Source organism: Lemur catta, chromosome 19, assembly GCF_020740605.2.
Source record: "Lemur catta isolate mLemCat1 chromosome 19, mLemCat1.pri, whole genome shotgun sequence".
NCBI classification, from domain to species: domain Eukaryota; kingdom Metazoa; phylum Chordata; class Mammalia; order Primates; family Lemuridae; genus Lemur; species Lemur catta.
The window spans coordinates 19,603,966-19,617,898 of record NC_059146.1 but is presented as its reverse complement, the minus strand read 5'-3'; the positions used below and the strand labels follow the sequence as shown (position 1 = coordinate 19,617,898).

At 49.6% G+C, this 13,933-nt stretch overlaps 1 protein-coding gene and 2 long non-coding RNA genes across 3 annotated transcripts in view; 2 read left to right on the top strand and 1 right to left on the bottom strand.

Annotated features, from left to right (window-relative positions):
• Nucleotides 1–3,930, top strand: part of NLRP5 (NLR family pyrin domain containing 5) — a 50,651-nt gene extending 46,721 nt beyond the window's left edge. Inside the window, exon 15 of the mRNA XM_045531809.1 lies at nucleotides 3,798–3,930. Coding sequence (XP_045387765.1) covers nucleotides 3,798–3,930 — 133 coding nt within the window. The remainder of the gene's footprint in view (nucleotides 1–3,797) is intronic.
• Nucleotides 3,931–4,698: 768 nt separating this feature from the next.
• Nucleotides 4,699–10,381, top strand: LOC123624600. The gene is made up of 3 exons (XR_006730173.1): nucleotides 4,699–4,879; nucleotides 8,003–8,263; nucleotides 8,368–10,381. It is a non-coding gene; the product is annotated as an uncharacterized LOC123624600 (long non-coding RNA).
• On the bottom strand, nucleotides 9,738–12,311 carry LOC123624601. Its single transcript, XR_006730174.1, has 2 exons — nucleotides 11,611–12,311; nucleotides 9,738–9,864 (listed from the first exon to the last, which is right to left on the bottom strand). It is a non-coding gene; the product is annotated as an uncharacterized LOC123624601 (long non-coding RNA).
• Nucleotides 12,312–13,933: the final 1,622 nt, after the last annotated feature.

The following is a 13,933-nucleotide window of genomic DNA, read 5'->3' as shown; positions in this document are numbered from 1 at the left end:
ACTGTAATTAACACTACTGAACTATACACTTAAAAATGATTAATGGCCGGGTATGATGGCTCATGCCTATAATCTCAACACTTTGGGAGGCCAAGGCGGGAGGATTGCTTGAGCCCCGGAGTTCATAGACTAGGCTGGGCAACATAGTGAGACCCTGTCTTTATAAAAAATTTAAAAGTTGTCCAAGTGTGCCTATAGTCCCAGCTACTCAGGAGGTTGAGAGAGGATGGTACCCTTGAGCCCAGGAATTCAAAGTTACAGTGAGCTATGATTGTCAGCCTGGGAGATAAAGAGAGACCCTGTCTCAAAAAAATGGTTAAGATAGTCAATTTTATGTTATGTATTTTATCATAATTAAAAACTTATGTTTAGGAAGACTACAGGTGGTAAGTACTAAGAAAGAAACTAAATAGTATGAGGGAGTGATCAATACAGGATGAATTTAGACTGCATGGTCAGTTCTCACTAAGAAACAGGTATTTGATCTGAGTCCTCAAGAGCAAAGGCAGCTGCATGAAGATGAGGCAGGACCTTTTCTGGCTGAGAGATTCGAGGGCAAAGACTCCCAGAGCAGCAGGCCTGGAGTGAGAGAAGGAGCAGTGACAAAAGACAAGGTTGACGAGACAGTTTCCGTATGACCTAGCAATCCCACACTTACGTAGATACTCAAAAGAACTGTAAAGAGACAGTCAAGTACAAACGCGTATGGGTTCACAGAAGTGCTACTCACAATAGCCAAAAAGTGGAAACAGGCTACACTTCTGTCACAAGGGGGATGAATGAATGGACAAAGTGTGCTCTGTTCATATGCGGGCACACTACTCAGCCATGAAAAGGGACCGAGTACCGACACAGGCTGCAGTGTGGACGGACGAGGCACAGAGGTTACACGTTGTATGAGTCCATTTCTTTTTTTTCTTTTTTTTTTTTTTTTTTTGAGACAGAGTCTCACTTTGTTGCCCGGGCTAGAGTGAGTGCCGTGGCATCAGCCTAGCTCACAGCAACCTCAGACTCCTGGGCTTAAGCGATCCTACTGCCTCAGCCTCCCGAGTAGCTGGGACTACAGGCATGAGCCACCATGCCCGGCTAATTTTTTTTTTGTACATATATTTTTAGTTGGCCAGATAATTTCTTTCTATTTTTAGTAGAGACGGGGTCTCACTGTTGCTCAGGCTGGTCTCGAACTCCTGACCTCGAGCGATCCACCCGCCTCGGCCTCCCAGAGCTAGGATTACAGGCGTGAGCCACCGCGCCCGGCCTATGAGTCCATTTCTATGAAACATCCAGAGCAGGCAAATTCATAGAGGGGTTGGAGAATGAGGAAGGGGAGTAAAAAAACAGCCGTTTAATGGGTGCAGGTTTCCGTGTGGGAAGATGAGAATGTTTGGGAACTAGATAGAGGTGGTGGTTGCACAACACATAGTGAATGTAAGAAATGCCATTGAACCGTTCACTTTAAAATGGTTCAGTTTACATGATGTGAATTTCACCTCAGTAACATAGTGTAATGTTTACCCCGGATGCCCATATTCTTTCTGCCTTCTAAGAAGCAGGTGATTTTCTTTCCCCTCACTACCCCTTACCCCCTAAAGACTATAGATATCAGATTCTCTAGCACCATCTTCCAATCTGAGCCGACTGCCGTCTATGAGTGGAGTAAAAGGTGGCACAACAGGGCCGTGGGATATGTGCCTGGTTCAGAGCCAAACTCTGCCCCTCACTAGTCGTGGGTACAGGAGGAAGCCGTCCCAGTGACCGAGAGAAATGAGAGTATTTGCTCTTCCTCTTCTCTTCCCCCTTGGTACAGGGATTCGCCCTCAGAGAGACTCAAGTGATGTCCCACAAAGTTGTGTTAATATGTGGGCAACCGTCACTCTCCAGGATTCTTTTGATCCACAAGCCAGGTCCTGGGGAGGCAGTGGCAAAAACAATCCCACGGGGAAAGTATGATCTAGCAAAGGATTTAGAACACACTTCAATTTATTCGGAGAACAAGGCTCTGAAGGGAAAGTACAGGGTATGGTTTGCGAACATAGAACAGCAAGCCTGTGTGGTCTGGAGGTTTTAGGAATTGCTCCTTGGAAGACAGGGCATTTTAAGTGGAGACTTTGATATCTAGGGGTTTGACCGTCTATGAAAAAAGACCTGAGATGAATTTGCATTTTGGTTTCTTGCCCTGGGACAGTGTGTCTGGAACCAAGTTGCAAGAGCGAGGAGGTCAAGGAGAGGTAGGCAGGGGCTAGTGACACCTGTGGGCCAGGGCTACAGTAAAACCCACAGTGTGGTTGGAAGTGGCTGGCACAGTTTAACCAGCAGCGTAGAGGACGTGGTTTAGTTACTAAGAGCTGAGTCTGGCTACCCGGTGGAGAATGACCTGCAGGGATAACTCCTCGTGTATACAGCTCTGCTCAGGGAGCCAAGCTAGAGATACAATTTTTGGCGCCTTCAGCAGAAGGGGACAGGCTTTTAAAACCGTTGGTCATGATCCCCAGGAAGGGATTATTGGTGAGACTGACTGAACCCCCGGAAGTTCAGAGTTGAGGGGCCACGTAAGACAGTGGTCCGCTGTGGACCCACACTGGCCGGCTGGGGGTCTTATCTTACTTTCTTATTCTGTTCTCTACTTTATTATCTGTGCTATGGGGCACGTCTCCTAGGGTGGTCACGAGAACTTAACATGTTGACACATGGAGGAGTTTGGATGGTGCCTAGAACACACTAAACACTACAGTGCCATCTCCTGTCATCGGGAGATGAGAAGGAGAAGCCAGCGGCAGGACAAGGAGTAGCAGCAGGGCTCAGGGGAGAGAACCAGAGGAATGTGGCATCACAGGCTAAGAGAAGACAGTGAGCCGCCGTGTCTGCTGCTGCTGAGAGGTGACATGAGATGAGAAGGGCATCTGCTGACTGTGGTAACTCGGGGCTCAGTGACCTCGAGGCGTGGTCCTAGTAGAGTGGTGAGGAGCAGAAGTCAGGCTGGGGCGGACTGAAGAATGCAAGAGGATGTTGAAATGTCGTGTGAGCTATCTGAGAAAAGTTTTGCACAGGAGGAGAGAGAAGGGACTGGGTTGGGCTGGAGGGTGGTGGAGGGAGGAGGGAGGCTCAAGTCAAGAGGCTTTTGTTAAGACAGTGTCAGAATATGCTGTGCTGAGGGGCAAGGTCCGCTGGATGAGAGGTTGGGGCCACTGCGTGGAACAGCTCTGGGCTGGTGGAGTTCGCAGGAAGTGAATCAGGACTGTCCTTGGTGAAGGTGGGGACTTTGCCTCATCTGTCACTATACAGTAAGCCCTCCCTTAATATCATGGGTAAGTTCTTGGAAACTGCAATTTTATGCAAAACCACATATAACAAAACTGATTTTTTTTTCCCCATGATAAAACAACTCTAAGGAAACAACACTATTGGAGAACCTGCTGTATATCGTTTTGCTTAAAGTCACAGTTCCCAAGAACATATCAACAGTGTTAAGTAAGGACCTACTGTACCTCCAAACCTGGTAACAGGACCCGGAATGAAGTTCTCGAGGAGGAATTCGTGGGCAGACTGAGTAATCTCGCATGCCTGCTGAGATTGTTGTGAGGAGCAAATGCCTATAAAAGCTCAGTGGGGTGTCTGACACATCTGAGAGTGCCTTTGCATGTAGGGATTTACTTTTATGGTGTGGGGAAGGTACTGCTGCCCCGTAAAAGTATAAGAAAGGGTTTGAGATCCTCGACAGGGTCTCCAGGAACATAGAGGAAGAGAGAGGAGTCCAAAGCAAAGTCGCAGAATAACGTGCCATCTTCCTCCCTCACCAGGCTGTGGAAGTGCCAGTTTCCTGTGCAAGTTCAAAAGATGCTGGAGGAGTTGCAGCTACTCAAGCCCCAACTCTTGATTGATGGTAATTGGTACGATTTTGACGAGGATAACCGGTATTGGTGGAAATACTGAAGATACGAAAACCCTCCCCACTCATAGCCATTTCCTTCTCAGAGATGGAAAATGAGTCCTGATTCTCTCAAAGCCCCCAATGGTAGTGATGATAGTGTGTCCAGTATAACTTGGTTACTGCATTCGAAGGCTTTCGTGACCTCCAAGACATAGGACCTCAGTTTCTGTGAAATATCTGTCCTACCTCAGAGCATAGAGAATCAGATAAAATAAACACTGAGCACATCTGGAAAAAGGATCAAGTGGTCTTCTTGACTAGTGGGGATGCAATTTATTATCAAAGGGTTTGAGAAGGCCCCTAAATTTAGAGAACACTCTTGCTGGTTTTAAAGCACCCACCTAAAATATCAAAGGATGGTGTGACTGTCATTCAATATCTCAACTATAAACACAAAGCTGAATTTATTGTTTAGTGTAATAAAGGGCTAGTTGTTTTGCGAAAATCCCAGGACAGTATAGAAAAACCACCCCCCAAACTGAGAGGGAGTGGAGAGACCGAAAAATGACTCGAACAAGTCCAGCTTGACGAGTTAGATGAGTTTATAGAGGTGTCGCCTACAAGGGCACTTGCTGAATGACTCAGGGCTTTTACATACAATGTATCCTTGCTTGTTTGCAATGAATCACACGCACCTGGGAGCGCCGCCATCCTGTACCTCACACAACCCAAGTCATGGCAATGACATTAGCTTTCCACTAGGTGGGGATTTTAGTGTTACAATGCGGCAAAGGGCACTCTAGGACGGCCAAAGCAGTTTTAAAGCAGCCAGAGCTGGTCTGAGCCGGCCACGTCAAGACAAACTCCTGGGCACTTCCCCGCCCAGGGCCGGGAGTTGTCTTGGTAGCTGCCTAGTCTACTTTGTAGCAGCTCTGCTGAGCGCTCCCCTGGCACGCTTTTCCCTCACTGGTCTACCAGTCTCTGAGCAGAACACACTTCTGATCTTTGCAGGTAGGGATGTGGGGGAGTGTGGGGTTCAGGGAGTGATTCTGTAAGGTGTACGTGAACCTGGAGTTACTCAGGTGAGGCTGATCGGCACTCACAGGTGTCTGCATCGGAGTGAATCCCTCCCCGACTGGCTGAGCGTCGGGAGCAAGGGGCGGCCATGGGTCGCCTTGGGAGCACGTTCACTGAGGCAAGTGGTCTCGGATCCACCGAATGGGTTTACGTCTGTCTGATTAGCCACTTGTTACCATGGCTGCAGAACAACCAGTCTGTTCCTACAAAAGTGAAAAATTGTGTTCTTACCAACACGTCCTTTTTATGATTTCTTGTATTTATTCCTCTACTCCATGATGATGAATCATGATGGCTAATGCACGTAGGCCTCCTTGTGTGCCAGGCTAAGCGCTACCTACAATTAACCCGCGTGATCTTCACAACACCCTAAAAGTAGGTACCATCTTATAGATGAGAAAATTCAGGTACAAGATGTTTAAAAATGCACAGCCAAGAAGCAGCAGAGCTGCGATTCAAACCCGGGAAATCCACTCCTGGGGGCTGTTCTCCTTTATTTTTAATTATGGGTACGTACGTTATACATATGTGGAGTGCGTGTGATATTTTGATACAAGCATACAATGTGTAACGATCAAATCAGGGTAAGTGGCGTATCCGTCACTGCAAGCGTTTATCATTTCTTTGTGTTGGGAACATTCCAATTCCTTTCTCAGTCATTTTGAAACACACAATAAATTTTCACCACAGTCGCCCTGTTGTGCCACCAAACACTAGATCTTGCCTGGAGCCCGTTCTCTTAACTGCAATGTTACCTTCCTACCACACAAAAATTGCCAGGTGCCACCCACTGTACTGCATGTAAAACCTTAATTCGAGCATCATTTTTCAAACCTGGAAAACTTTTCAGGCTCGTTCTCAATCAGAGCACATAAGATGGAGACTGGTCCACCTCCCTCCCCATCCCCTTGTGATGATGAAAAGTTTGTTAGGTGCAGGAGAAACGTCAGCCCTGCAGTTAATTTGTGCTTATATTATCAGCATTATCCTGTTTTCTTTGCAGGAACACTTGCGTGGTCTGGGAGAGTTAGTTTGTATAAAGCTTGGACATTGGACCAGCGTGGTGTGGTTTGCGAGGTACAGCGGGAGGGTGCCAAAGTCCTTCCACGTTACAGAATCCTCCCTCTCCCTTCAGAGTAGCTTTCCTCTCACATGGGACGTGTGACTATCTGACATGCAGGTGGGATGAGACAGCCACCATTAATGCTGTATTAAGTACTAATAAAGCATTACTATTCTAGTCTTTTTAAAGATATATGATCTTACATATAGCTGAAAACAATGCCTGCCTCTGTGCCCAGTGGATTGTCTTAAGCACTGCCCATCCACCCCACCCCCCAACTGTCACATATATCCCCCTTTGTAAAACTAGAGCCTAAAAGGGAAGGTCAAAGGAAGAAGCCATGTTTTTCAAAATTTTTATTTAGAGACAGTCCTGCTACATTGCCCAGGCTGGTCTTGAGACCCTCCTGCCTCAGCCTCCCAAGCCGCTGGGACCACAGGTGCACGCCACCACACCCGGCTTCAGGGTTTTGATGCAGACCTGTGTTCACATCCTGGCTTTTCTACTAAATGATTTTTGTGACACTAGACAAATGTCAGCCTCCATGTGCTTCTGATTTCTTATCTGTAAAATAGGAAAAGGCATACCCACCTCATAGGGTCAGTACGAAGCGGAGGTGAATTCCTGTGAAGTAGCTCCCAAAGTGGCTGGAACACTCACTCCACCCATATTGAGCACCGACTTGTATTAGTTGTCTTGCTGTTTACCACGTTACTACACACAGCAGTTTCAAACAACATACACTTACTATTTCAGCTTTGAGTCCAGGCATGACTGAGCCGGACTCTCTGCCTCAGGGTCTCACAAGGCTGCAGTGAGGGTGGTGTTGTGGGCAGTGGTCTCATCTGAGACCCAGCCAGAGAAGGAGCCTCTTCCAAGTGTGTGTGGTTCCTGGGGGCATTTCTTTCTTTCCGGCAGGAAGACTGATGGCCTTGGTTTCTTGGCTGCCAACCCCAGGCACCCTCGGCTCTCTGCAGCCCGGACCTCTCCCATGGCCAATGGCTTCTTCAAGGCCAGCGGGAGAGGGTCAGTCTCTCAGCAAGACTTACAATCTCATGTACCATGGAAGTGAGATCACATCCACTTTGCCATGTTCTGTTTGGCCGGAAGTCAGTCACAAGTGGCTCCCACACTCAAGGGGAGGGGATCCCATGAGGCCAGGGACACCAGGAGGGGGTCATGGCCCTAGAGTCTGTCTGAGGCATTACTGCATGCTGGGGAAAGCCCTGCTCTATTCACGTCTGCCTGTCAGAAGGGGCAGTTTGTCCCTTGTGCCCCTCAGCCACCATCTCCAAGGGTAGAGGAGGGAGTTGAGTCCCCTGGCTGGTGGAGGGAGAGGCTGGACCTGCGTGTCTCAGCCCCCCTGGGTGCTCTTTCCAAGCCACCTGTCTTAGGATATATGCAAGCTCCCCTCTTCCGGGCGGCGGAATTCCAGTGGCTGGAAGACTTTGACTACCGAAAAGTGTTGGGAAGCTGCAGGTGCAGGCTGCCAGCCACAAGGGAGCTCTCAGCCACAGAGATAATATCCGGATTTATATCTAACTCCTTATATCTTATTTGGTTCCGAATGCCAAAAGTAGACAGTAAGGTAATGACGATTCTGTAAAACCCCCAGCCCTGTCAGCTGGGCTGGGGCTGATGGTACCAGAGAGACGATGGTCCCTGCTCTCTTAAACTTACCACATTCTAGTGGGGGGACAAATAAATACATGGATTGCAACTGCTCACAGGGGAAAAAAAATGTTAACGAGAGAGTAGGGCAGCTCTTTTTGACCATAGGGTCTGAGGCCATTTTTTTCTGCACTGCTTGTATGTTTAAATTGGGCTTGGGGTATAACTTATGGTAAAAATATCCCCTCGTTAGTGTACAGTTCTGGGTGCTGACAAATACTTGGGTGGCCACCACAAAAACGTACAAAACAGTTCATCTTCCCTGCAAAATTCCCTCCTGCCTGTTTGTACTCAACTCCTCCCCTGCCCTTGTCCCTTGCCAGCTGCTAGTCTGGAAGAAGCTGCTCTGAAGGAGTGATGTTTAGGCTGAGACCCGAATGAGAAGGAGGAGCCCACCAGGCAGAGCCGTTGGGAAGGAGCTGCAGGCACAGGAACAGCCCGTGTGTGAGCAGAAGCGGGCACGGTGGCGTGTGACTCAGCGCATGCAGGGACAAGCGATCTGAGCACAGCGGAAGCCATGGCAGAGGCTGGGCAAGGGAGCAACACACAGGATGGTCAGAGGTGGCAGGAGGGTGCAGAGAGAGGTGAGAGACACCTGCAGTCATCCAATCCCCCCAAACTAGAGGAGTTTGTCCCCACATGGCGGTGGAGGAGGAGAGAGGGACAGAGTGTGGCTGTGTCTTTGCAGGTCCAGCAGGTCTTGCTCGCGGACGGAATCCAGTTGCGTCTGGAGTTGTTTCTACAGGCAGCAAAGCCCCGGCTGGTAAGGTAAGAGTAGAGCCCTCTCATCAGGGCTGAGTTCTCAGCACTTAAGCCACTTTCCCACCTCTCTGTGGGGGGATGAGCGGGGTGTGGGCAAGAGGACCCAGAAGCCCGGCTTGCCCGGCCGCAGGCTGGCTGGCTCTCGAACCGCAACCCCCACGAGAGCAGGAATTCTTCCCCCGGCAGCCAAAACTGACTTCTGAAAAGCAACTGGGGTCCTCAGAGAACCTCCCAAGGGCTGATATCTGCACGGGAACGGCTCTGTGCTTATGCCCCAGTCGTTCATTCCCCAGGGACATTTTTACATGTGTGCCACGGGAGTGGGAGCGTCAGGAAGACAAGGGGACCTCGTCCTGGAGAGTGACCTTGGGGAGTTCAAGGGCACTGCCCTGGCCTGGCACATCCTGCGTGGGGAGCAGAGGGTGCACCTGTCTGCTCCTGCCATCATCCACAGCAGTACCCCCTCCTTCTCCCCACACTGAATGGCACGGAATCCACCTCCACCCGCCCTGCCCCTCCTGCAAAGTGCTCTGTGTGGGAGGTGGTATCAGTCCCGATGTTTTCAGCTGCGTGTAACAGAGCACCCGACGCGGACAGGCAGTTCCAGGGTCAGTTAACTCTGCGGCTGGAGGATTCCAATCTCTGTGACACTCTTGCATCTCCCCTGGTGCTTGACAGGGAACCACAGCACATCGGAAGGAGCTTTTCATGCCTCCAATGGAGGCAGCGACGCCTGACCGTGTCCCTGCTACGGGGATGCTCGTCCCAACCCGGGTGCTGCTGGCATTCGGGCCTGGCCAGTTCTGCATTGTGGGGCTGTCCTGTGCACTGTAGGGTGTGGAGCAGCATCCTTGGCTTCTACCCACGCCCTCTCCCCCCAGGACAATCAGAAATGTCTCCAGACACAGCCAGATGCTACCAAGGCACACAGTGCCTGACCTATGAGCCGCTGGCCTACCTTCCGCAGTGGACCCTCCCTCATGAGCACCCCCAGCGGCTTTCCTCTCACCCCCCTGGAGGGGATTGGTTGACATGCAATCCTGGTCAGCATGCAGCTTTTGAAAAGCTCCTTCTGCAACTTCCTGGTTTTATATTCTTGGCATATCGACATCATGAAAATCCATTTCCTTATCAATGTACCTGGGGATGATCCCTAAGGGGCACTGGGCCCACAACCCCCTGAAGGATGCCTGTGGGCTGCACAGCTGTGTCTGTGGCCACCCACCCTCCCCAGCCACCACAACTGGGGTCGGCTACGTAATCCGTGGGGCCAGGTGTGAAATGAACATCCAGGCGCTTTGTTAAAAAATTGTTGAGAATTTCAAGGTGATGACAGCAAATCATTAGAGGGCGCTCCATCCGACAGTCACTGGGCTCAGTTCCTTGCGTCATCTCCTTCCATCTTCAAAGCAAACACGGCCCCCTTTAAAGGATAAAAAAAAGCCCACGCTGACAAGGTTGATCTCTTGAACATGATGGCCAGACCAGTAAGACGTGGACCAGGATCCTGAAAAAGGAATTTAGCCCACACCATCCTACCATAATCTTCAGGAGCCATCCTTTTCCAAGTAACTCAAACACACGAACAAGAGTGAAGTGTCTGCTATGTAATAAGGAAGCTCATCTTCCAGACAAGCCCCCAGCCCTGCCACCACACAGAAGGCTGAACCTAAGCTCCTCCCGCAGAGGGTTGCTGGAGCAGTCGCTGCCCTAGATTTAACACAAGGTCTGTCTAAAATCAGCTTAGTGATTGCTGGGGTGGGAGGGATGGGGAGTGACTGCTTAATAGCTACAAGATCTCCTTTGAGATGAAAATGTTTGGGAACTAAATAGAAGTGATGGTTGTACGACATTGTGAATGAACCAAATGCCACTTAAAAGGGGTTCACTCTATGCTATGTGAATTTTACTTCAATAAACAAACAAAAACAAAGTCTTTCTAACTCAGACCCACGCGTTTGAAGGATACGCTGTACAACACACTCCACCGCTCTTCATGCGGGACCGTGTCTCTGTGTGATTTCAGACACTGCCGTTCTCGAGAACCCAGGCTAGGGCAGCAGACAGCTGGCAGAGACTAGCATTTTCCTGGGGGGCCCAAAGGAAGGTCCAGAACAGGAATATAGACCCGGCCAGGCTGCGCTGAGCATTTCTGCGCTGCACCTGTCCGGAGCTCAGCACTCTGAAGGGGGCCTTCACTGAACCATTCTCTGTTTATTCCCAGTAGTGAATGCAGCTAAGGCGGGGCGGGGAAGGGGGATGGAGGAAGCTGCAGAACCAGCTGTGGTTCTGGCCATATTTCTATCCCTCCAGGAGTGGCAATGCACCTGCAGATGTGTGGCTCCCAGGGTGCTCCCTGACCCTGGGAGCCCCAGATATAACAGATAAGCAATCGTTTACACCCCCCATCCAGCTGGAGTAAGCCAATGGGATGGTGAGCACAGTGCCTTCAGCCCAGGCTCGGGGCTGAGATGCAGAAGTGCCTGGGCCGTCCTGGTGTTGGTGGGACCAGCAGACTGAGCCAAGGGAGCAGGCTGGTGGTTAGGCTGCCCATATGCCCCCTCTCTTTGTGCCAGTGGGGACAGGGGAGCCCCATCCGAAACCCCTGATTCCAATGACCTTGGGTGTAATAACGACAGTGATGATGATGATGATGTGGCGTTTCTACACTAATCCACCTCCTCCCAGCTCAACTTTACTCTAGTCAGGGTGGTTTGCATTTGTGGCTACTCTTTCATTTCAATTTGTGCTTGTCCACCCCACAGAGCTCTTCCTGCTGTCACCCCTGCCTGGACCTTCCTCTTGATGTCACATCACGGCTCAGCTCCCCCCAGAGTCCATTGTTCACTTACTCCTCATGTTTACTGAGCACTTACTACCTGCTGACAGCCTTGCTAAGTGCAGGGACACGGTGGTGACCTCAAAGTCACATTGAGCGGAAGGGGACACACAGCCCAGGATGGAAGGGACAAGAGGGGCTCCAGGAGGTGGGATGGGGAGACAGTCCCAGGGATGGCGTGACAGGCAGATGCAGGGCGAGAGGAAGGGGACTCTGCCCAACTTACTGCCCAATCTAAAGGCAGCAGCACCCGTTGCTGAGGGCAGGGACCCTGTGTGTCCTGCCCTCACTGTGGCTGGAACTGATTCATGGTGGGCAGGCAGCAAATACCGATGGAATGGACGATGGACACCATAGGGTGACGTGAAGCGGTAGCAGCAGCACAAGCCGGGCTTTGGATGGTCCTGAGCTTGACTCCAGGATTCCTCGCTTCCAGAGCCTGTGATCCAGGGTGAGTGGCTTCACTTCTCCGAGCCCCCACTTGCTCCTCTGTGGTTAACAAGATCCAGCCGTGTCTATACAGCATGGGGCAAGCCCAGTGGCTGAAACTCTGCTGTGTCTCCTTGTAAGTTTTAGGGTCAGTCCCTTCACCTCTCTGAGTCTGCTGCTCCACCTGCCAGGTGAGGATTATAGATGATGTTTGTGAAGCACCAAGCACATACTAGGTGCACATCATGCTGCCGTCATCTCTCTGCCCAGCGTCTCTCAGATGTCAGCCATGTCAAAACCCTCCCTGGGGAGGGCAGGCAGGAGACAGCGCTTCACACACTGTAGGGACGTGGTAAGTTGGTCTGACCTCTGGGGAGGGTGATGCAGCCTTATCTGTCAGAATTCAAAGGCACGACCCCCTTCTCCTGCGGTTGCCGGATGCCTAGACAAGTGGAAAGATTCCGGCAGCAGCATTGTTACAGTGGCAGACTAGAAACAAGCTAACTGCGCATCAATCAGGAATTAGTTAAATAAAACAGTATAGCCACACAATGGAACGCCTTGAGAATATTTTTAAAATAGGCTGGGTGCAGTGGCTCACACCTGTAATCCCAGCACTTTGGGAGGCTGAGGTGGGAGCATCGCTTGAGCCCAAGAGTTTGAGACCAGTCCAGGCAACATAGCAAGACCCCATTTCTACAAAAAATAGAAAAATTAGCCAAGTGTAGTGGCGTGTGCCTGTAGTCCCAGATAGGAAGCTGAGGTGTGAGGATCACTTGAGCCCAGAAGTTTGAGGCTGCAGTGACCTATGATGATGCCATAGCACTCTAGCCTGACTGAGACCCTGTCTCAAAAGAAAATGTTTTTTTAATAAGACAGATGTACATAGGCATCTCTGGAAAAACCACAGATAGATAGATAGGTACATAGATAGCTGATAGATGCATAGATGATAAAGAAAGATAATGACAAATAAATGACAGATACATAGCACATAGATGACAGATAGATACATAGTATATAGGTAGATGATAAGTAGATAATTGACAGATATATATTAACTACTTACGTAAATAGGTAATAGATGATGCTGGTGATGACAGATACATAGATGATAGGTAAATGACAGATGATAGATTATGTATGATGACTGACAGATACATGAATAGATGATAGATACATACACATGGACAATGACAGATATAGATAATTGATAGATACGTAGATGATACACACATAGATGATGATCACAGATAGATTAGATAGATACGCAAGTGGCAGAATGGCGTGCAAGGCATGCTCCCATTTGATAAATTAATTTTATAAACCCACTTGTGTATTCACTGAGTATTTCAAAGGATAGTGTAGGGAAAGGAATGAGAAATCTTGGGGTTAGTCTAAAAGAAAGACTCAATAAGTAATCTTTTCCTCCAAGTATCCATTACTTTTTTTAAAAAAATAAAATCTTATTTGTGACTAAACATATCAATTTCTGGCCCAAATCCCCCTAGCACAGCACAGCCCCACCAGTCTGAATAACTGTGTCCACCCACATAGTTTATTTGCTCTCAGAGCTGGTGGCCACCCCTATGTCACAAGCGCCCATGAGGTACAGGCCAGCGTGAGTGGTGGCAATAGATTCAGACCACGAAGCTCTGCTCCTCACCACCCGAGCCTCCGTCTGTTACCCGTAGAATGGGGATAATACCCTCCTCGTGACGTGGTTGGCAGGCTTCAGGAAATAATGCATGTGGATCACAGAGCTGAGCTCCACCATCTGAGACCCAGCTGGGGGTGGGGGTGGGAGTGGAGGAGAGGCAGGTCCTGTCCACAGCGCTGAAGGACTTGACCACCCTCATCCCACCCCAAGCCACCAGAAGATGGGGAATCTGCAGATGGATTTTTGTCCATTGAGGTAGGAGAGATGGAATCACTGGGGCCAGAGACAACTCCTTCCCCACCCACAACCTGCTTGAGAGGTAAGAAGAGAAGGACGGGTGGATGTTTACCACCTACACACACAGACACACAGACACATAGACACATAACATGCACACACGTGTACATATACACACATACACAGAGACACATAACATACACACGTGTACATATACACACATACACAGAGACACATGTACACACTCAGACACCCATCCACGTACATGTACACATACACACATATAGACAAAGATACACACAGAGACACATATACATACTCACCAGA